At 41.5% G+C, this 24,961-nt stretch overlaps 1 protein-coding gene across 1 annotated transcript; it reads left to right on the forward strand.

The window, feature by feature from the left end:
• The first annotated feature begins 1,484 nt into the window (after positions 1–1,484).
• Rbmxl2 (RBMX like 2) lies at positions 1,485–2,684 on the forward strand. Its single transcript, XM_048360834.1, has one exon. The coding sequence runs from the start codon at positions 1,485–1,487 to the stop codon at positions 2,682–2,684; it is 1,200 nt and encodes a 399-aa protein (XP_048216791.1).
• Positions 2,685–24,961: the final 22,277 nt, after the last annotated feature.

Below are 24,961 nucleotides of genomic sequence, written 5' to 3' on the forward strand. Positions count from 1 at the left end.
TTTTTTTTTTTTTTTTGGCCAGTCCTGGACCTTGGACTCAGGGCCTAAGCACTGTCCCTGGCTTCTTCCCGCTCAAGGCTAGCACTCTGCCACTTGAGCCACAGCGCCGCTTCTGGCCATTTTCTGTATATGTGGTGCTGGGGAATCGAACCTAGGGCCTCGTGTATCCGAGGCAGGCACTCTTGCCACTAGGCCATATCCCCAGCCCTAAAACTATGTTTTTATAATAAAAATCTGTTACTTCAACTTATCACAGGATCTGATCGCATTTAATATTAAATTAAATTCACGCATGCTAAGAAAACTTACAACTTTTAAAAGCCCTCCCGTTAAAGTTGGAAGTATCATTTAACTGTTTCCGCTATTTTTTAAAATTTCTTTTTAATTTTTTAATTTTTGGTTTTTTTTGCCAGTCCTGGGGCTTGGACTCCAGGCCTGAGCACTGTCCCTGAGTTGCTTTTGGTCAAGGCTGGAACCACAGCGCTGCTTCTGGCTTTTTCTAATATATGTGGTGCTGGGGAATCGAACCCAGGGCTTCATGTATGCTAAGCAGCCACTCTACTACTGCTAAGCCACATTCCCATCCTCGGGGCTCACTTTTAGCTTTCTATATTTATCACTATAAACCGAGATAAAAAAGACATGGTGTCAGTGCACACGGAGTTCCATGGCTAACTTTATAAAAACTACTTTTCGAATATACTGCTTTTATTCCTCCCCTCCGCCCCCTCCTCCCCCCGCAAAGTGCCTTTATTTTAAAGGATAGTTCGGACACACCAAGGAAGCCTTTAAGGGGTGAATAATTGAGGACAGGGCAGAAGTAGAAAAGAACCAGAACAAAACAAAACTAAGATACAGCCTAAGAATCAACCTTTCCGGATTCATCAGGTCTTCTTCCCCCCCCCCACCCCCCACCTTAAACAAGTGCACACGATTCTTTAAAACTTTTTAACAAACGCTATGCGAATGACCGTTATACTTACCAACGATTTTTTTTTTTTCTTTCTGAAATCAGATTCGCGGCGGATCTGAAGGCACGGTGATTTTTCTCATTCAGATTTTCCCGCCTCCGGGCTTCGTATGGGCAGCGCATTCCCAGTGGGTCAGGCTGGCTAGGAGTGGAAGGCGGGAGGCGGGACCACGGAGGCGTCGACCAATCACAGACGAGGGCGCCTCGGGGGTGTGGGGGGAGGTGGGGGCTTCCCTTCCACCCGCGGAGGCACCGTAGGGCCCTGATTTCCGCCCGCGCAGGTGTGTGTGGGGGGGGGTGGGGGGGCGCCGCCGCCGCAGTTCCGGTCCACGCCACCCGGCCGGTAGGAGGCGCCCTCGGCACGTCGCCGCGCAGCCTCCGCACGTCCCCCAGCCGCGCGCGCGCTGCCGCTCGGCTTCCCGCCGTCACCGCGGATCGCGCTGCCTCTCGGCTTCCCACCGCCGCCGCCGCCGCCGCCGCCGCCTCCGCCAACCCCGACCGCGCCACCGCCGACATGGTCGAGGCCGACCGCCCGGGGAAGCTCTTCATCGGGGGCCTCAACCCCGAGACCGACGAGAAAGCCCTCGAGACGGCGTTTGGCAAGTATGGCCGCATCTCCGAGGTGCTCCTCATGAAGGACCGGGAGACCGCCAAGTCCCGGGGCTTCGCCTTCGTCACCTTCGAGAGCCCCGCCGACGCCAAGGCCGCCGCCCGCGACATGAACGGCAAGTCCCTGGATGGTAAGGCCATCAAGGTGGCCCAGGCCACCAAGCCGGCGTTCGAGAGCAACCGGCGCGGCCCGCCGCCGCCCCGCAGCCGCGGCCGCCCGAGGGGCCTGCGCGGGGCCCGCGGCGGCGGCGGCGGCGGCGGCGGGGGCCCGCGGCGACCCCCGTCCCGGGGCGGGTCCGCCGACGACGGCGGTTACGCGGGGGATTTCGACCTGCGGCCTTCCCGGGCCCCGATGCCCCTGAAGCGCGGGCCGCCCCCGCGCCGCGCGGGGCCTCCCCCGAAGCGGGCCGCGCCGTCGGGCCTGGTGCGCAGCGGCAGCGGTGGTGGCGGCGGCGGCGGTGGCGGCGGCGCGGGGATGCGGGGGCGGGCGGTGGCCGCGCGGGGCCGCGATCGCTACGCGGGCCCGCCCCGTCGGGAGCCGCCGCCGCTGCGCCGGGACCCTTACCTGGGCCCTCGGGAGGAGGGCTACTCGCCCCGCGACGGCGGCTACTCCAGCCGCGACTACCTGAGCGCCCGCGACCCCCGCGACTTCGCCCCGTCGCCCCGCGACTACGCCTACCGCGACTACGGCCACTCGAGCGCGCGGGACGACTGCCCATCCCGAGGCTACTGCGACCGCGACGGCTACGGAGGGCGCGACCGCGACTACGTGGACCACCCGAGCGGGGGCTCCTACCGCGACCCCTTCGAGAGTTACGAGGATCCGCGCAGCGCCGCCCCGGCGCGGGGCCCGCCGCCCTCCTACGGCGGGGGCCGCTACGACGACTACCGGGGCTGCTCGCCCGACGTCTACGGAGGTGGAGGCCGCGACGGCTACGGAGGTGGCCGTGGTGACCGCTACTCCGGGGGCCGCGACCGGTCCCTAGAAAGGGGGTGTCCTCCCCTACGCGATTCCTACAGCCGATCGGGCCGCAGGGAGCCTCCCAGGGGCGGAGGCCGCCTGGGAAGCCGCTCGGAGAGAGGGGGAGGCCGGAGCAGATACTAAAAGCAAGGAAAAAAACAACAAAAAAACCCAACAAACAAAAAACTAAGAGAATGCCTGCTGAACAGACTTGGGACCTAAATTCTTTTTCCACCAAAGAAGAAATTCATTTTATGGTGACTACCCCAAGGACTAGTACAGAGAAGAGTTGGTTTTAACCTTTTACGAATTCATTGTTAACTTCCTCTCCCATTTTTAATGCATTCGAGAGGAAACCAAAAAGTTTGAAAAAAAAAAAAAAAACAACTCGTTTCATTTCATGTTGGAATTGTTTTTTTAAAAAAGTTTTCAACAAGCTCATGTTAAAAGTATGACTTGCACCTGCGTACTAGTCGTCTTCTGTTCCAAAGTAGAAACCTTAAAGCTTTCCCTTCTAAGTTGGCCTGATAAATGAGGGAAATAGTTTTAAAGTCCTTTACAGAGGAGTCCACCCACCTAAAATGGAAAGTGGCTTGTGCCGCCCATTCAAAAAAAACCCCCCAAAACCTAGAATTTTGTTGGGAGAAGAGTGGGGGGATTGATATATGCTGCACCATTTCAGGGACTCATTCAGACCGAATCTCAATGTTCTCAGTATTAAAAGCCAGCCAGCAACAACAAAAACCACTTAAATGCTATGTAAAGGAAGTTCCTAAGTAACTTTAAAACCAAAACAAAAAAAAATGGATACTACTGGCCTTTTTTTTTTTTTTTTTGCCTTTTTTTAGAGGGAGGGAAATCAGCCCCCTTACGTCCCCAAATTTGATTTGTAAGATTTGAACAACGATGGAATATTGAAAGTTTGTTTGGCCAGCTAACCACAAAGCTAGAAAATGAAACCCAAACCACTAATTGATACCATTTATTTTCACCATTAGCAAGTTAATAAGGAAAAGTAGAAAACACAACGATGGTGGATTTAGGGTTTATAATGACTTCCATTACTAGCTGCAATATACTGGTTCTGGTGGAGAGAAATTGGGCTTCTCCAAGGGGTAGAAGAATCAAACCTGAACAACTTGCAGGAACAAAGGTCAGCATCCTGAAGGAGGTTGGCTTTTCCACATGTGAGAACTTCAAACTGGTATGAAAGGGCAGGGTCTTTTCTTCTCAAAAAAACAGTTGGGTTACATGTTCCCTACTCTTAAGGTTGGGACTGGGGTTTGAGTAAAGGAAAGAGAGAAATTTCCTCAAAACATACTACTGGAGGAAGATAATTTAATCTCTTCTTTCTGCCTCAAGCTTAGGGCAAGAAACAATTCCGTTCAGCATCTGTGGAACTTCCTTGCTTATCTGAGAGAAAGGTGTAGAACCTTTGTTAAGTGTAATAATTGCTGGAAGAAACAGATGAACACACGAACAACAACAAAATACAGAAATCTGAATGCAATACATTTACATACACAATTCTAAAAAGATTGTTTCAAATTTTTTCCCAAAATAATGTAGATGAATTAAAGAATAAGGCCACATTAATGGTCCAGAAGATCAAATGCAAGATGTAGATTTTCTTAATCCACGAGTTTATCTAGCAAAGGTGCATAAGATCTTTATGGAAAAACGTTACTATTTATTAAAGGACAGAAAAGAAGAACTAAATGGAGATTCATATGTTATCATGGTTGGGAAACTAATCATTCTCAGCCTCACCAAATTCATTTGGACAAACAATACAACTTCAAATGAAGTCACATATTTTTTCTTCTTAAAGCACCCCTTCCCTCTCTCCTACTTACATCATTTATTATTGATCGGTGATGGAATGTTAAAAGAAAATATTTGGTAACCTATAAAACAAAAGTTAATAGCCTCATGTCACCAAATTACTAAGAAACACGTTCCTTTTTAGAGACCCTAATTGAAGATATAGCCAATCTTAAATTCACATGGTGGAATGAAATGAAGAGCCAGAGCAATTGTGAGAAATATTTAGGGAAGAGTCAAAGATATCAAGATTTTATTAAAGACTCATTACAAACTCTGATAATCTTATCTATATAATATCAACAGACAAGGATAGACCAGTAGGCCAAATTTATGAGCCTAGAAACAGGCCCACTTGTAGATAAATACATGTTTTATGGGGAGGTAGCATTAAAAGTCAATGGTAAGACAATGGACTTTTTTTTTTAATGGCTGGCTCTACAAAAAGATCAAATGAGACAAAAACACACACTATTTTCTAGATTTGAAAACATAAATGTGAAGAGATATTTGAAACAGTTAGAAGAAAATTAAGAAGAAATAGATTTACCACTCTGGGGTAGAAAATTCTTTTTTAAGATAAAATGCACAAAACTACAAGGAGAATGCTGATAAAATTTTCACATTAAAATAAGATTTTTGAAAAGACTGAAATGTCTAATTGGAAGAATATATTTGCATTGAGATAATTTACAAAAGAGTGCTTAGAAATCACTAAGAAAAACCAAGAAAAGAATGGGCCAACACCCCCACCCCAACACCTTCTGGTAGGGTAAAATGATACCTTGAAAGAAATTTTGCCAATATATAGTAAAAATGGAGGGTTCCTACCTTACGATCCAGAAATTGCACTGCAATAAAAGAACTTATAGAAACTTGCACATGTACATAAGGATAAGCACAAAATTGGTCTTTACAGCATACTGAATGTTAAAAAAGAAAAGGTATAAAAGCCTACTAGGAATGGATCCATTGATGTTAATGAAGTTCGATGTAGAAGCTAAAGTGAATTGACCATATCTACATTATCAACATAGGTAAGTGTCAATATATTTGGTCAAAAAGGTACATTGCATAAATACAAGAGGAACAAAAATTACAACTGGTGTGATACACAAAATCAGAATATTTAATGTGAGGATGAAGAAAGGAGATAGGATAAGGAATGGGTTTTTAGAAAAACCTAATATTCCTTTAAAAGTGTGAGATCTTTAGAATGACAAAAGCTTAAGTTTCTGTACATTGGCATCTCCTATAAGTACAAAGTATTTTGTAATAGAAATTTTAGTATGAAAAATAAGGCTCTGCATATCATCAGACATATAATAGCCCCAAATAATAACTATTAATCTAAAACACGCAAGAACTGGCAGTGACTCTCCTTTGCTTTGTTCTTTCAATATAGGTGATACCTTAATCTAGTTGATTTAGTTTCTAGAGCCTTCATATTCTAGAGTGTGCTTACAGCTAGTGTCATATCCTCAAGGGTATAATTTTCATAACTTAGAATCAAATTTTAAGTAGTTGCAGATCCTTCCTCCTTCCCTCATTTCCTTCCTTCTTACCTACCTTTCTTTCTTCATTTTTACTGCTGCCTGTTCTGGAGCTTGACCTCAGGGCCTGGGATCCTCAGATCATTTCAGCCTCTGGAGTAGCTAGGATTACTTCAGGGGTGTGAGCCAGCAGTGCCTGGAAAATTTAATAACTTTTAACCACCAAATTATAAACATTTGTTTTGAAGACTTGGTCTGGAGTTTAGATGAGGTCAAAGGTTAGTTTAGCAAGGTTGATTTCTTATCTTCAGCCCTAATATTTCTATGTTAGTTTCGTAAGTCAGGCAATGAGTACATTTCTTTTCGGATAATATCACCCTTTCCCTTGCTTTTTCCCTTCTGTCCCCATCTACAAGTCCATTAAATTAGTCGTTGTGAGAAAATAGGAAAATGATCTGTTCAGAGAACTCTCTTTATATTTATCTGAACCACAGAGTAAATTTTAAGCATTTTGATTCATACTCAAAGTCTATATTTTCTATCTTGATCATTTCTCAGCCTACTCCCAAGACCCCTAATAGTAGCCACATTCCTTTGGTTCATAGAGGTCTATTCAGACTATTAATGGAACCACAGACAGAATTACAGAATATTTCCTTAGGAAGTGAGGCTTGATCAAAACCTGAATCCTAGCCTGATACTGGTGGCCCATGCCTGTAATCTTAGCTACTTAGGAGGCTGAGATCTGAGGATCTGCAGTTAGAAGCCAGCCCAGGAAGCCAGCCCAATTAAGCACCGGAAAACAAAGTGGTCCTGTGGCTCAAAGAGGCACTAGCCTGGAGCCAGAAAGCTCAGAGGCTGTGCCTAGGCCTTGAGTTCAAACCCTATGACTGGAAAAAAAACAAAAACCAACAACTGAAAAAACTTAACTGAATCCAGCTGGTTCTTGGGGCTATCTAAAAGAGAACTAGAGGTAGAATTCAGTTTTGCAAAGAGCAATAGTTTCCCCTCCCCCCCCCCCACACCTTTCCCGTACCTCAGGCAAGGAGAGATTTTACTGTCCACACTACTTCTAACTAGAGCCTCTTAACATTTCAGATAGTGTGATTTCCATAATACCTCCCTTTTAGCTTCATTGCCTTTAAAGGCAATGCCCTTCTCTTTTTCCTCAGTGTTTCTATTTGGGGGGCAGTTTATGTCATGAGTATTTTCTTCTTTAGGGCATTTTTAATTACCAAGGAGAATCAGACTGGTGCTTTTGCTGTATACTTGTTCCCAATGGTATTAGGAATTTCAGATTCTGCATATCTTAATTACAGTGAAGTTCATTCTGAATTTTTCACTGTAGCACTTTTTTTTGGGCCCTGGAGCTTGAATTCAGCCTGGGGCTGTCTCTGACCTTTCCTTTTCAAAAATTTTTGTTCACACTATATCCACTTGCACTCCACTCATTATAGCTGCACCTCCACTTTTGGCTTTTTGGTGGTTAATTGGAAATAAGAGTCTCAAAGTCTTTCCTGCTATGGCTGGTTGTTTTCTCCCTGAACTAGGTTGGAATTGTGATTCTCAGATCTTGGCCTCCTGACTAGGGTTATGAGCATGATGACCCACCAATGCCTGGTTTCAGTGTAGCTCTCCTAAAAAATGATTTTTAAAATAATTCTGAGGCGTAAGTATTTGTAGGAGACATAGAACATAGTTATCTAATATAGAATACATAACCTCTATCAAAATTATTTAAATTCTCAAGTTAGAAATTAAAACCTGAAGACCTATTATGAAATTTTTAGAATAGGAAAAAATAGAACAGCTTCACTGTTTTGTTTGAAAGCTGCTTTAAAAAAATTATACAGATAATCATATAGTCATGAAATTTCATTCTATTTATGTATTCGGGAGAGCCTTTTGAAAATGTTTTGTCTTCAGTGTTTTTCATGTTCAAATAGTGATAAAACTATTTCATAAAATTGCAAAAGTTTTAAATTAGATGCTACATGAAAAGCACAGTGCTCTGGACAAGAAGTCCTCAGAGTGATCAAGTACTATGACTAAGATCACACTGTCAGTAAATGCTGGTTACATGTTTTGAATTAAACTGTCAGATCACGTATTATTTTACATTATGGTATATTGCATCCCAAGTTCTTCCTTAGCTGTACCAAGCTCTGGGTTAGTATAAATGAGAATAGCCACACTTTTTAACTTGAGTTTTATTTCTCAAATCTGTACTCAGCTTGAAATGAAGTATGAATCTTTTTTAACCTCTCTTGTGCTGTTACTGCTTTTCCCACCTCTTTCCTGTTAGGAAAATGGAGGAGAAAGAAAGGAAACAGACTGGACTTGATCTTCAACAGGCTAGGACTATTTATTGAGATTCAGCAGGGAGGGGCAGCAACCTTCCTGTGGAATCAGAGGTTGTGCAAGGGGGTGGGTTTGGGGTCCAGCTTATACGGGGTCTGAGGAAGGAGGCAGAGATGAATGAAACAGCCATTAGGTCTAGGGAGGTGGGGGGCTTTGGGGTTGGGCCCATAATGGAATGTTTGCAACCCAGCTTAGATGGATTGCCCTGCCTGCATGTGAAGCACCTCTGTCCACACCTAGGGTTTTGCCTGGTGTCTGTATGTGCATGGGATAAAAGGGTGGGAGTCAGTCCTTCATTTCAGACCTCATTTTTTTTTTCTTTTGCACTGAGGCTTGAACTCAGAGCCACATGCTCTTGCTCAGCTTTTTTGCTCACCATTTTTGTTAACCTTTGAGCCCTATCTCCAGTTCCTTGCTTTTTGCTTAACTGGAGTTGAGTCTTGCAAATTTTATCTACATAGGTGGGCTCTGAAACTTGATCTTCACTGGTAAGATTGTTTTTTTAAGTCATCAGGGGACAGAGTACCCTATTCCTAACATAGTCTGAATTGAGGTAAAAAGATGCTGTTATCAAGATCATTATTCCTTCAAATCTAGTAGAATTTAAAGTCATTACTCTTTGACATAAATGCCTTAGATAGAATTTTACCTCACTGATAATGCCTGGATTTTAGAAAGTGCAGCTATTGTTATTTACAGTTAAGCCAGGATTTGATACACCTAAAAAAGTCCCTATGATGCAATATAACATAATTTAAAAGTAAACTGAGGTCTGGTAGAGCTAATTCAAATCATTCAAATCACTAGCACTGTCAGTCATAGCACGTACTCACTCTTGTTTTACCTTCTTATGTTCATCCATGCATCTGTTAGATGTAATGCTGAACATGATTTGTGTAGGACCCACTCACGATCCATCACTGTGCTTCCATACCATCAAGGTAGATAGCCAAGCAGTATATGTTAGTTGGCTGTTAGGTTTGTGTTTACTAAGGAAGATTCACAGAGATAGGGCAGTAGCAATTGCTAGTTGCCTATGTGAACTGTAAGAGAATGCAAAGATTTAGCAGAATTGGAAGAGGAACTACTACATTTGGGTTGTGGAAGCTTTTGAGTTACATAATATAGGTAGTGCTAGCTTCTACCTGGAAGAATTAGGAATTACAGTACAACAGCAAAATTTTTAAATAAAATCCCAGTCCTGTCACTCAGTAGTCATGATTAGTAATTAGAAGGAGTTGAGGCCTTGGTATAACTTCCCTTACTTCAGTGAAATTAAAAATGAGACTGAATTTCCTGGTTTAGCATCTTGTCAACAGCCCAGCTGTTGAGCACTGGAGGAAAACAGAGATTGTACAATGTAAATTAAGACTATATGGGGTTTGTGTTAATAATGCATTCTGTAAGGTGTAGGTGAGCTGAAGTCAAAGCTGCAGTTGAAGCTGTGTGACATCGGAAAGTTGTGACAGGATGTATTACACCAGCCTTTGTGATAAGGGTCACACAGAGCTGTGAGGACAACTGTGATGACATGCTCAGCCAGGACAGCTGACCATGATGGACTATCATAAAAGATTTGGGTCTAACTTGTGTTCAATAAATATTTAAAAAGCCAGCTGGGCACCAGTGGCTCACGCCTCTGATCCCAGCTACTCAAGAGGCTGAGATCTGAGGATCAAAGTTTGAATCCAATCCCTGGCAGTAAAGCCCATGAGATTCTTATTTCCAGTTAATCACAGAAAAGCGGGAAGTTGATAGAGTTCCAGCTTTGAGCAGAAAAGTTCAGGCCTTGAGTTCAAGCCCCAGTATAGTAAGCTTTTCTGAGAAGTCAGACTTCTGGGGGGTTTTTCATAAATTAATTCTTACTCATCTAAAAAAATAAAAGCTAGAGACATTTTAAATATTATTATTGTTGTTTGTGTCTGTTGTGGGGCTTGAACTCAGGGCCTGGGCATTGTCCCTGAGCCTCTTTGTGCTCAGGGCTAGCTAACATACCAGTTGAGCCACAGTGCCACTTCTGATTTTTTTTTTATTAATTAAATTTTGTTGACAAGGTGTTGTGCAAAAGGGGTACAGTTACATAATAGGGCAGTGTGTACATTTCTTGTGATATCTTACACCCTTGGTTTTCTTTTCCTTCCCTAGCTCAGGTAGGCATATATACAATATCCAGTGTACCAAAATCATACACAGTAACCACGTAGTGTACACCAAAGGAAATTCACCTAGAACTTTAAATGTAACGTCAACAATAGAATCCTCCCGAGTCCTTCTCTTGGAATTATTTTTGCTTACACATAATGTAAGGTCACTGACCCAAACCTGTGGAAGTACCATTTGACAATAAGTTTTTAGTTTCGAAGACCTGGTCTCTACTGTCTCCCCCTCCCCCACCTTGTCAGTCATATATCAAGGAGACCATGCCCCTTTTTTCTGTGTTCTAGGCTTGTCTCGCTCAACATTATTTGTTCAAGTTCTGACCATTTCCCTGCGAATACTAATATTTTATCATTTCTAATCGCTATGTAATATTCCATGTGTATAGATACCATATATTTTGGATCCATTCATCTGTAGAGGGGCATCTGGGTTGTTTCCACATTTTGGCTATTGTGAATTGTGCAGTGATAAACATGGATGTGCAGATTTTTTTTGATATCCTGAGACCTGTTGTTCAGGATAGATGTCTAGGAGTGGTATGGCTGGGTATGTCTATGCTGAGCTTTTTGAGGAACCCCATACTGTTCTCCAAAATGGTTGTACTAATTTGCACTCCCACCAACAGGCAGTCCTCCAGGCACACCCCCAGGCAGACCTCCAGGCATGCCCTCTGGGATGCCCTTAGGCACAGCCCCAGGATGCCCTAAGGCACATCACCAGGCATGCGGCCAGGCATGTCGCCAGGGATGCCCTTAGGCATACCCCCAGGCAAGCCCCCAGGTGTGCACCCAGGGGGCTCCCTAAGGCACACCTCCAGGCATGTCCCCAAGGGATGCCCTTAGGCACAGCACCAAAGGCTGCCCCTACGGCATGCCCCTGGGCACAACCCCCTGGATGCCCTCAGGGGATGCCCTTAGCTGTGCCCCCAGGGATGCCCTTAGGCCGTCTTCTAGGTATGCTCCCAGGCAGTCCTCCAGGCATGCCTACAGGCTGGCCCCCAGGTATGGCCTCAGGCAGGCATGAAGGTAGGCCCACAGGCAAGCAGGCAGGAAAGCAGGCAAGTGAGCCCCCAGGTAGGAAGGTAGGAACCAAGGCTGGCACCCAGGCAGGCTGGCATGTAGGTCAGCCCCCAAGCAGGCAGGCCCACAATCAGGCAGGCATGCAGGCAGGACAGCATGCAGGCCCCCAGGCAGTCAGGCAAGCAGGCAGGCAGGCTGGCCCGTTGTGTTGGCAGAAACAATGTAAGCTCAAAAGGCCAAATATCAAATCTTCTCCTTCATATGCTGTATGTGTTAAATCTTTTTTTTTTATGTACATAGCTATTTAGCTGTTGTGATCCTCTGCTAGGACTATCCTAGACATATACTAATTATTACCAATGAAGGAGACCATGGAATCTATGTTTCTTTGGGTCTGGCTGATTTCACTTAATATGGTATTTTCCAAGTCTTTCCATTTCCTAATACCATTTGATAAGAAGTTTTTTGTTTCACAGAGCTAGTCTCTACTGTCCCGTCCCCCCCACCCCTAACAGCCATATATCAAGGATACCATACCCCTTTGTTTTCTGTGTTCTAGGCTTGTCTCGCTCAACATTATTTGTTCAAGTTCTGACCATTTCCCTGCGAATACCAATATTTTATCATTTCTAATCGCTGTGTAGTATTCCATTGTGTATAGGTACCACATTTTTTGCATCCATCCATCTGTAGAGGGGCATCTGGGTTGTTTCCATATTTTGGCTATTGTGAATTGTGCAGCAATAAACATGGATGTGCAGATTTGTGCAGCATTTGTTGCTGGCTGAGTTCAGAGTATAGGCCATTCTAACTGGAGTGAGGTGGTATCTCAGGGTTGTTTTTATTTGCATTTCCTTTACTGCCAGGGATGTTGAGCATTTTCTCATGTTTCTTTACCATTTTTATCTCTTCTCTTGTGAAGTCTCTCTTTAGCTCCTTTGCCCATTTAATAATTGGTTTACTAGGCTTGGAGGGGGTTATTTTTTTTAATTCTCTGTAGATGACAGATATTAGGCCTTTGTCTGTTGCTGTGCTGGTGAAGATCCTTTCCCATATGGTTGGCTGTCTTTCTAGTTTGGTGGCTATGTCTTTAGCTGTGCAGAAACTTTTTATTTTGTAGTAGTTCCATTTGCCGAGTCTCTCCCCTATCTGTTGTGCCCCTGGGACTCTATTCAGGAAGTTCCTTCCTGTGCCTGTAAGTTCTAGCGTCTTTCCTACTCTGTCCTTCAGTGGTTTCAAGGATTTAGGTCTGATGTTGAGGTCCTTAATCCATTTTGAATTGATTTTGGTGCATGGTGATAGACTAGGGTCTACTTTGAGTTTTCTACATATGGCTGCCCAGTTTTCCCAGCACCAGTAGTTGAAAAGGCTATGTTTTTTCCCGTTATATGTCTTTAGCTCCTTTGTTGAATATCAGCTGACTGTAAGAATGCAGTTTTAGGGCTGGGGATATAGCCTAGTGGCAAGAGTGCCTGCCTCGGATACATGAGGCCCTAGGTTCGATTCCCCAGCACCACATATACAGAAAACGGCCAGGAGCGGCGCTGTGGCTCAAGTGGCAGAGTGCTAGCCTTGAGCGGGAAGAAGCCAGGGACAGTGCTCAGGCCCTGAGTCCAAGGCCCAGGACTGGCCAAAAAGAAAAAAAAAAAAGAATGCAGTTTTATTCCTGGGTCTTCTGTTCTATTCCATTGGTCTTCAGGTCTGTTTTTAATACCAATACCAGGCTGTTTTTGTTATGATGGCTCTATAATAGAGCTTGAAGTCCGGTATTATGATTCCTCCTGCGCTGCTTCTTTTGCCTAGAATTGCTTTGGCTATTCTAGGTCTTTTGCTGTTCCATATGAATTTATGGATTGTTTTCTCTATTTCAGTGAAGAATGTAGCTGAGATCTTGATGGGGATTGCATTGAATTTGTATAACATTTTGGGCAATATGGCCATTTTTACTATATTGATTCTGCCTACCCATGAGCATGGGAGGACTTTCCATCTCCTTGCATCCTCTTCTGATGCCACTTCTGATTTTTGAGTAGTTAATTGGACCTAAGAGTCTCATAAGACTTCCTTGTCTGGGGTAGCTTTGAACACTAATCCTCAGATCTCAGCCTCCTGAGTAGTTAGGATTACAGGCGTGAGCCACTAGTGCCCAGCTTAAATATTATCAATTTTAAGCATTATCCTCAAATGGATAATTGTCCAAAAGGAAAGTAGAGTTTGGTTAAATTATATGAAAAATGTGGAAATGTAGCTGTCACCACAGTTAACTATGAATGAGTTATATTAGTGCTATGGGATGTAACTATAAAGGCCTTGTATATTACAGGACCCGACAGAGTGCAACTTTAAATGGTAGTTGAAATAAGATGTGAAGGATGAGTTAAGCTGCTCAATTTCTATTAAACTAAATGAGAATATATTTTTTAAATGTAGCAACTAGCTGAACACCTGTCATTCATACCTATAATCCTAGTTACTTAGGAGGCTGAGATCTGGAGGATTATAATTCTAAGGAAGCCTGGGCAGAAGAGTGTGAGAGTCACTTATTTCCTGGGTTAGAGGTATAGCTCAAGTAGTTGTGAGTAAGCAAGCAGAGATGAGTGTGAGGTCCTTAACTCAGGCTCTGGTAATGGGGAAAAAAGAAAGAAAAGTAGCAAATAGCAACCTCTAATTGAATGAAGATTGCTTTTTGTTTTTGCTATTCAGTTTTGACATCGGATAGTTTTGGTTGAGAGCTTTTACAAGTGAGGGTGTATGGATGTCACTAACAAATATTAATTTAAGGGCTGGGAATATGGCCTAGTGGTAAAGTATACATGAAGCCCTGGGTTCGATTCCTCGGCACCACATATATATGGAAAAAGTTGGAAGTGGCACTGTGGCTCAAGTGGTAGAGTGCTAGCCTTGAGCAAAAAGAAGCCAGGGACAGTGTTCAGGCCCTGAATTCAAGCCCCAGGACTGGCAACAAAAACAAAACCAAACAAACAAATATTAATTTAATAGCTTGGTGTTGATCACTGGGAAAGCAGAAACAGGAATGCCAAGATATAGGTACTTGAAAAGTTGAGATCTGAGGTCCAGCTGGGGCAGGAAAGTCCATGTGAATCCTATCTCCAGTTTACTAGCAAAAACTGAAAGTGGAGCTGTGGCTCAAGAGGTTGAATGTCAGCTTTGAACAAAAAAGCTAAGGGACGGTGTCCAGGCCCTGAGTTCAAGCCCCAGCACATATGCATATGTGTGTGTATGCACATGCATGCACGCACACACATACACACACACAGATATGAAATCAGTTCCAAGTCTAATATGACAAAGGCAATGGGTAACATGTAGAGAAGCTGAAACGCAGTCAAGGATTGGTTGGATTCATGACCTAGAATGAATTGTGGGTATAAACTCAGAGCCAGATGTACAGAGAAACTTATTGTAAAGCTGCCATGGCCAGACTATTTGAACCAAGTGAACCTGACATTCTCCTTTACTTTTGTGTGCATAAGGGATTGTTCTGTATCCAACTGCCTGAATGAGAGAAAGAGGGGATGGAGGGAGAGGTAGAAAAGGAGCTATGAAACAGGCAAGGGCAATGTTAAATGAGTTAACTTCAGTTCGGGGAGGGCTTTCCTTTTCCATAGGATGTGAACTTTGCCCTAAAACTTTGCCCTAAAACTGGACATTCCTTTTTGGTGCATTTTTATCTATTTTGAACATATCTAAATTTGCTTGTTTCTATTTTTAGTCAATTTGAGGACATTGTTCATTTATATTGATTTTATTTTCCGTCTTTTCTAACTTGCATGGGCTTTATTCCATTGCTTATTGGGAGCAATTGGAAATTCTGAAGACAGGGATGGTGATTGAGCTGCATTTGGTCATTACATTTCTAGAACCTGAAAGATGGACCAAAGAGAAAGGCAGGAGGCCAGGATCTATCCTATATGTAATCAGGCTCATTATTTTTTTTTTATGGTTAAAATTGTGTTGGTGGTTTAAAAATCTAGTGGTGAGATGGGCTCGTGTACTTCCTGACAGTTCACAGTGTACTGTCAAATTGTCCACTAGATGTCACCAAAAGCTCAAAGATAGTAGCTTCCTGTGTCCTTCCTGGCCTCTGCCCTGTAGGACTTGGGCTTCAGGGCCTGATAATTTATAGAAGGGGTGGTGCTTAGGTCTTCCTTCTCAATAGATGAGAATGCATATAGACATCTGGAAATTTCCATCGAATGAGATACTAAGTTTTGGGTGAAGTTAGAAGCTCAGAAGTACAAGATGATTTGTGCTGAATTGGCTAACTACTGTGAGAAAGATATGTAACAACTGGTCATGGTAGCTCATGCCTGGAACCCTAGCTACTTGGGGTCCTGATTTTGTGAGGATAGAATTTTGAGGCCAAGTGTTGGCAAGATGTTTGAGACACCATCTCAACAGAAATAAAGGTGGATATGGTGGTACCTATGTGTCATCCCAGCTGGGTGGGAGATGTAAACAAGAAGATCATAGTCCATACTGGCCCAGGTAAAAAGAAAACTTATTCGGAAAGTAACCAAAAGCAAAAAAGGCCCAAGTGGTAGTGTGAGGACCTGAATTTAAACCCTAGTACAACCAAGAATATTATATTTATATATGTATATACACATATGTATATATGTATGCATATGTGTGTACATATGCCATATATACATATATGCACATATATGTGTGTATACATATATACCATTATATACGAAACTGAGTTCCAGTTAAATTAAGTTTTTTTAGGAAGTACTTTATTTTAAAAATTGTGGGGAAGTATACATAACAAAACTTACTACCTTAACCATTTTTACTGAGACAAGCTCTCTGGCATTAAATACATTCACATTGTTTTTCTTCCATTCACTTTGTAGATTCTGAATTAAATTTTAAAATGTAAACTGTACAAACAACAAAAAGCTTAGAAGATAGATGTGTTTTTGTTTTTGTTTTTTTTGCCAGTCGTGGGGCTTGAACTCAGGGCCTGAGCACTGTCCCTGGCTTCTTTTTGCTCAAGGCTAGCACTCTACCATTTGAGCCACGGGGCCACTTCCGGCTTTTTCTGTTTATGTGGTGCTGAGGAATTGAACCCAGGGCTTCATGTATATGAGGCGAGCACTTTACCACTAGGGCATATTCCCAGCCCAGATGCATTTTTATATAGTTAAACTTGGAGAAATTCTTCTAAACCCAACATGATAGAAAGTATCAAAAGTTATATATTGATATATTAATTGCCTAAAAATCAAAACTATTTTTATTTTAATAACCTCAAAGTTGATGAATTTCTCATGTTTATGAATAATTTATCGTATTTTCATGTGGCTCTAATCCCCAGTTCTTTGCTGGCTGTCAGCCAGGGTCTGCTGTTAGTGTAGGAATCTCCTGAAATTCTTTACCCCACATCTCTCACATAGGCCTATACAATGACAGCCAGCATGCAGGAGTCTTCTTTGCAGTATGTGAATGCAGAGTCATATATATAACTGTATCAACACAATTTCCTTTGCCACATAAAATAACCTTGTCCCTGAAGTGCTTCTCCCGTAACTGTATATTGTACATATGAGTTGTGGAGAGGTATTAATACTTGAATGAGAATAATGATTTGTGGAAAGTTAGGCAATCATTTAGTCTGTTTTCTTCAAGTTTTAAAATAAGAGGTTCATAGAGGTGAAAATCGATCTTAACCTATGGGATCTCTAGGTTTCTTTTCTGGCTCTAATGTTAGCAATAGAAATCACTCGTATTTATGAATGATTGCTCTGAGTAGGCCACGAGATAAAATAGCTAATTTAGTCTTCACAATGACTGTATGAAGTAGCTGTCACTTATAAAACCACCACAGTACAAATGTGGGAAGTTAGATCTAGAGAAGACAGGTTAAAACTATAGACATTTAACAGAGTAATAATTTTAATCTGATTAATTGACCTCTAGAGCCCAAGGTTTTATTTGGCTATTCTGCCTGAAAGTCAGCTGTGTCAGATGAAACCATAGCATAAGAGCCAGCTCTCTATTCCATGATGCCAATCTGTGTAACTGGGTCCTGAAGTTCTAGAAGGAAAATTTGTAAGTGTTCCCTTTGTACCCAATAATCATTCATTAGTATAATTATAAGAAAATAAGCAGAAATTCATCTAAAATTAGTTTGCAATTAACTAATTAGAGATATGGCCCTTGTTCCACCTATTTCTCTCCAGTGTATTAATATCTTTTAAAAATGCACACATTGTTCTTATATGAAAACAGTAGTGGTTGGGGTAAGAAAATACCTATGTAGCTGCTGTGGCATTCTTGACTGAGACCACACTATTCTTAGTTACTTTATTGTTAAATTCATTTTAGTTATCATCTTATTGATTATAACAGCTGTTTTGAACTAGGAACTCTCACAGTGACTTTTTAAAAATGTTTTTATTATCTCTAGTTGTACAGTGGGTTTTCCAATCACCAAAGCAGATTATGAATACAGTGCATCTTGATGACTGTTGCCCCTTTCAACACTTCTACCTGCCCCTCTGAACTCACCCCTTCCCTTAATTTTAGGTTATGCATTTAATTTTTTTTTGCCCTTTGACAAAGCAGTTTATGTGTACAGTGCTTCTTGATCTGTGGTAAGCAAGTGGTTACAAATGACTTAACTGAGGTACAACAAACAGTGGTAAGCACAAATAGGTGCAATTCTTAAAAAAAAAAAAAAAAGAGAAGTCAAAGTTCAACAAAATGAATACCAGGAAATGGATACTCACAGGGAGAGTAGGGCAGGGCCAAGGGAAAGGGGATAGAAGAATGAGGGGGGAAAGTGGGGAGAACGCAGGCAATAATTTATTGTATATACCACAGAACTGAAGACTTTGAAGTGATGTCACAGTGACTCTTAACTTGGAGCTGGTATGTATTAAGAAATAGTTTCTTCATATAAACATAAAACTGGTTAAAATTATTTGGAAAAGGGGACTGGGGATATGGCCTAGTGGCAAGAGAGCTTGCCTCTTATACATGAGGCCCTGGGTTCGATTCCCCAGCACCACATATACAGCACCACATATACAGAAAACGACCAGAAGTGGCGCTGTGGCTCAAGTGGCAGAGTGCTAGCCTTGAGCAAAAGGAAGCCAGGGACAGTGCTCAGGCCCTGAGTCCAAAGCCCAGGACTGGCAAAAAAAAAAAAAAAAAGAAAAGGGAAGAGGACTAAGAATGTGTAATTAATATAGGAGAGGAATTTATCAGGATATGGTCTATGCATGTATGGTAATAGTACAATGACATTCTTGTGTACTGCTAATGCAAAAGAAAAGTTGACTACAGTAGCTCACACTTGTAATCCTACTTGGTAGGCTGAGATTGCTAAGCCAGTCAAAAAGCTTGTGAGATCCTCATTGCAGCCAATAAAAAGCTAGTCACAGTGGTTCACATTTATCATCCCATCAGTATAGGAAGTATAAATAGCAAGATTATGATTCACACTAATTGGACAAAGAGCCAGGACCCTGTTGGAAGAAGAGAAAGGCAAAAGGGGTTGGAAGTGTGGCTCAAGTAATAGAACATCTGCCCAGTAAGTTCAGTGCCTTGAGTTTAAACCCTAATACTGCTAAGGCAAAAGAAATGGCAGCCTATCTCCATAGAGTCATTTTTAACAATTCAGAAGAGATTTTCTTTGGATCATAATCATTTGGGGCCTTTAAAGTTGGGGAATGCAATCTCAATTTTTAAATGCTCGTTGGCTTTCATAAAACAACCAGCTCACCCAGGAGTAAGCCTCTACATGTTTAGGATTATTTTCAGCTTTCTCTTTATTTATTTGGTAAATATTAGTTCAGCATTTACTACTACTTACTCTTGATGGTCCAGAAGGTGGAAATAGAAATAGGAGACATTAATCTGGTCTCTTCCTAGCTAATAATAGAAAAAAAATCAAACCTAAAACCTAGTAATTACAATTCAACTCACATAGAAGAGTACCAACATGTCACAGTGGCAGCAAAAACAAGCTTTGCTTTGTAGTAGAAGAAAAATTGAAACTAGGAAAGACCCTCAAAAAGAAGGCAGAAGGGGAGGCCTTGATAAAATTATGTTTCCTCTTTTATACACAATGAAATCTTCTTGACATAGACTCTAAAAACACCTCCTTAACAGTGAGCTAAAAAAGCAGTCATAACTATTAGAAACATTTTGATATACTAAAATTGCAGAGTAAGAAGATTAGTTTCCACCAAATAGATTTTATGGTCTCAGTAATAACATTACTCTATTTATCTTCATTATTTCCACTGGAGTAAACAATCCACATGTCACTAATATATTTGGATTAAATATCTGTGCTTCATTTGTTTAGGAAAGGATTAGCAACAAAGCTAGATTTATGAGCCTTGGGGGAGGAGTGTGCTTTTCTGAAACACTTATCTGATTTTTATACTAGTATGTTTTTTAAAGTTATGCTCTTAGGCCCTCACTGGTACCCTAAAGGAGATGGATGTAACAGGCCTCAGCTCCATAAGGGTAGAATTGCCGACTACCCAGAATAATAACTGTAAAATTTAAATAGCAGTAGAGTACTATCGAGGCTGAGGGTCATGCAGCACTGTAGCAAGCCAGCCATATTCCTGGCTCCTAACTGTGTTCCCTCCTAAACTGTGCTGGATGGGCCATTCCTCAGCCTTACACTGTTAGCTATCTAGGCAGTTCCTGGCCGTGGGAACTCTGGGGGAATCTGCTGTACACATTCAGGACTCTGGCATGATTCCTTTTCTCTGGACTCTTGTCTCTGTCCTAAAGTAGTCGTTTTCATAGAAAAATACTTTTTTTTTTTTTTTTTTTTGCCAGTCCTGGGCCTTGGACTCAGGGCCTGAGTACTGTCCCTGGCTTCTTCCCGCTCAAGGCTAGCACTCTGCCACTTGAGCCACAGCGCCGCTTCTGGCCGTTTTCTGTATATGTGGTGCTGGGGAATCGAACCTAGGGCCTCGTGTATCCGAGGCAGGCACTCTTGCCACTAGATTATATCCCCAGCCCAGAAAAATACTTTTTTTAAATTTTATTTATTTATTTTTTGCCAGTCCTGGGCCTTGGACTCAGAGCCTAAGCACTGTCCCTGGCTGCTTTTTGCTCAAGGCTAGCACTCTGCCACTTGAGCCACAGCGCCACTTCTGGCTGTTTTCTATATGTGTGGTGCTGGTAATTGAACCCCCCAGGGCTTTATGTATAGGAGTCAAGCACTCTTGCCACTAGGCCATGTTCCCAGCCCGAAAAATATAATTTTTAGAAAAGGATCAAGAATAAGTAAGGTATATAAGTAGAGTAGTCATCATGGAAACATTTTAAATCTGCAAAAATAATTTTCCCAAAACAGAATGTTTTGGTTTTTAAGTAATTCATATGCAACATAAATTACTGAAAATTATTTTAGAAGATGGGCAGCTTCTAAGTTCCTTTTACAAGTCTGTATAAACTTAATGTAAAACTTGACAAAGATAGAAAAACAAAACTTAAAAATGCTTTCATCCATGTATATAGGTAAAACTATCTTCCTAATAATAGTTAATTGAACCAGATGTTATTAAAATAGCATTATTAAACAAATCATTATTAAAGCTGCATTATTCATGAAATGAAATGTATACAATGTCATGCCATCATCATATACATCATTTTATAACATCGGGGATATACTCTTTTAGTAAACTCAAAAAAAAAAAAAAAGGAAACTTACATGAGTGTCACCATAGTAAACAGTTTACTATCTATTTTCGGCACAAATTGTTTTATTTTCTTTATTTTTTGTTTTGTTTTGTTTTCTTGCCAGTCCTGGAGCTTGAACTCAGGGCTCAGGGCCTGAACGCTATCCCTGGCTTCTTTTTGCTCTACCACTTGAGTCACAGCACCACTTCCAGCTTTTTCTATGTATATAGTGCTGAGGAATCGAACCCAGGACTTCATGTATAAAAGGCGAGCACTCTACCACTAGGCCATATTCCCAGCTCCACAAATTCTTTTTTTTTTTTTTTTTTTTTTTTGTGGCCAGTCCTGGGGCTTGGACTCAGGGCCTGAGCACTGTCCCTGGCTTCCTTTTGCTCAAGGCTAGCACTCTGCCACTTGAGCCACAGCGCCCCTTCTGGCCGTTTTCTGTATATGTGGTGCTGGGGAATCGAACCCAGGGCCTCATGTATACGAGGCAAGCTCTCTTGCCACTAGGCCATATCCTCAGCCCCACAAATTCTTATTAAAGCAAAAGAAGTAAAATTTGTCTCAGGGTATCAGTTCACAGCACTCATGTTAATAAAACTAAAGGCATGTGATTGATGTAAGAAATAAGTCAGGTGTCTAACATTGGTCTAAAATGTTAGTGAATGAAAGAAGGTTAGATGGGGATAAAACACTATGAGGTGCTGACGGCCTGATGATTTACTTATTTATTTGTTTAAACGAATACATTCAAAGTCAAGAATGAGACAGTATTTTTTTTTAACCTTCCTGTTTTTTCTAAAAGAGAAAATCAGAATGTTCCCACTCCCTAAGTTTCCTCCTTTCTCTCGGCAGTTTTGAGTGGTGGAATCTTTGGGATTTTAACTTTTTAACTTACTATTTTGTATTATTTAACTTCTCTGTCAAGAAATAACTCGTGACAGTTGTATTCGATTTTGTGACTGCAGTTTTAGTTATTTTAGGTTGTTTTGTTTGTTTTCAAAACTTCGTACCATTTTTAAACCATCTTCCCTATTCCCTGCTTTGTTACTTGGGCTTGAACTCATTACTTGGGCTTGAACTTGTTACTTGGGCTTGAACTTGACTTGGGTCTCCTGCTTACTAGGCTGATGTTGTATTACTCGAGCCATGCCTCTAGGCTGGCCTTCTGCTGGTTATTTTGGAGATGGATCCTCAAGGACATTTCTAACTTTTTTCCAGGCTGGTTTCAAATCATGGTCCTCCAGGTCTTAAGGCTCCCGAGTAGCTAGATAGACATGAGCCACTCACTGGTGCCAGGCAGTTTGGATTTCTAAAATTTTGTGATTGGCTAATTAGATAGCTTTAAATGATCATATGTATCCTTGTGATAACAGTTAAAAGGCTTTCTTAGTTTTTATTAGCATGTTGTACAAATTAATGGGATTCACTGTGTATTTTTATATATGAATACATTGTGCATTGATTATTATATCATCCATCCTGCTACTCTCGCCCTTCTTTCCTCTTGCCCCTTCAGCACACTTTGTACACCTATGAAGACTCTCTTAATTTCTGTCTCTCTTCTCCTACCTTCCCTGAAACATAGTGACTACTATTCCATTCTATATATACTTCTACAAGGTTGACCCACTGGTTTTCATAAATAAATGAGAACATAGATATTTGCTTTCTGTCTCCATTTTGAAAAGGACAGGATCTCATTCTTTTTTTTTTTATAGTCAAGTAGTATTCTCTTATGTAAATATACCATGTATTTTTTTCTTGCTTTAAAAAAGTTTTCAATACTGGTGTTTGAACTCAAGGCCTTGTGCTTTTTAAGCCAGGGTCCTACCAGTGAGCCATGACTCGAACCACTTTGCACACAGTTTGTGAGATAGTGCTTCACGTTTTTTTTTTTTGCCAGTCCTGGGCCTTGGACTCAGGGCCTGAGCACTGTCCCTGGCTTCTTCCCGCTCAAGGCTAGCACTCTGCCACTTGAGCCACAGCGCCGCTTCTGGCCGTTTTTTTTTCTGTATATGTGGTGCTGGGGAATCGAACCTAGGGCCTCGTGTATCCGAGGCAGGCACTCTTGCCACTAGGCCATATCCCCAGCCCCAGTGCTTCACGTTTTTACCCAGGCCTGCTCTTACTCTAAAAACCTCTTGTTTCATGCTACCTAGCATATCTGGATTCATGCATGCCACTACACCAGCTGTTTGTTGAGGAAGGAGTCTGGTGAATGTTTTACCCTGATCTCAGCCTCCAAAGCAGCTAAGATTACAGGTATAAGATATGACCTGGCTGCCACTTTTTCTTTGTCCATTCATTCATCTGAGGAAATCAGTATTGATCCTATATTCTGGCTACAGTGAAGAGAGTTACAGTAAACATGGGAAAGCAAATATTTTTTGACATACAGATTTCTCTTCCTGTTGGTATATACTTAATAGTAGAATTGCTGAATCAAATGGTAGTTATGTTTTCACATTTTTGAGGAATCTCCATACTGTTATTTATAATAGTTCTGGTAATTTATACTCCCAAAATAACCTTTAAGAATGGAAATATGATTGATAGATTTTTCTGAGTTCTCATATGTTGGACATGTCTTTCAGTAGATTCTCAGGGGAGGGCTTGTAACCAGATAGAAAATATTGATATTTCTATCATTTTCAAGATGCTACAACTAAAAATAAATGTTCTTCTTGTGTTTCTCTTTTGTGTGTGTGTGGTACTGAACATTGTAAGCTGTGACCTTATCATTTTTGCCAGGTCCCACAGCTCTTTTCTAGTATTTTGTGTTATGGAGGCAGAAATTTGGGGCCAATAGGATTGCATGTGTGTTTGCAGTAGTTCACCTTTTCTTTCTACTAGGATGCCAGTAGAATTTTTGTTGTTGTTGTTGTTGTTTTGCCATTCCTAGGGCTTGAACTCTGGGCCTTGGTGCTGTCCCTGCGATTCACTTTGCTCAAGGTCACTGCTCTGCCACTTGAGCCACAGTGGGCTGGCTTTGAACCACAATCCTCAGATCTCAATCTCCTGAATAGCTAGGATTAAAGGTGTGAACCACTGGTACCCAGCTGTAAAATTTGTTTTAACATACTTAAAATTGATGAGTTTGAAGATATGCTATTTACAAATTACATTTGCTTGTGAATAAAGTATGATACTTGGTCTTGAAAATCCAAAAGTTCTTTAGTCCCACATATCTTTGTATTTTATTTCTCTGATTTTGATTTTCTTGGTTTCCCTTTTGAGTATGCTTTAAACATGTGTTTTTCATACTCTTGATTTGTCTTTTACAACTCTTGTATTTTCCTTTATCAATTCTATTATAGGGACTACACTGAATTACTTGTTAGCTTAGTTTTTCTTGAGCATGCGTTTAGTTCATTATCTATGTTTTTAGCCCCTTGAGGTAAATCTGTAAATTACCGACTCCATTAAAAATCCAGCAAACATGTTCTTAAAACTTTAATTAGAGGAACCATGTACCCTCAACTTTTCTTTCGCTTCCTCTTCCTCCTTCTCTTCCTCTTCCTCCTTATCATCATCATTGTTTTCCCAACTCCTTCCCTTAATATTTATTTCTGTCTTAGTTAATTTTTACATTTTATTGGAAAATGTACCACATACAATATAATGAAATTATTCATACCATTTAAATAAAAATGAATGCATATATTAGCACATAAGAAGGCCTGTCTGCCCTCATTGCCTCTCTGAATGGAACCACTCTCACTCTTCTAGAAGTAATTATTTTCTTTACATTAAAGGTAGCTACTTTCTTGAATTGTTAAAAAATTAACTCTGTGTGTGTGTGTGTGTGTGTGTGTGTGTGTGTGTGTGTGTGTGTTTTGCTTTGGTATACTTGGGCTTGAACACCGGGCTGAGC

The sequence above is a fragment of the Perognathus longimembris genome, chromosome 13 (genome assembly GCF_023159225.1).
Source record: "Perognathus longimembris pacificus isolate PPM17 chromosome 13, ASM2315922v1, whole genome shotgun sequence".
In the NCBI taxonomy this organism is placed as follows: Eukaryota; Metazoa; Chordata; class Mammalia; order Rodentia; family Heteromyidae; genus Perognathus; species Perognathus longimembris.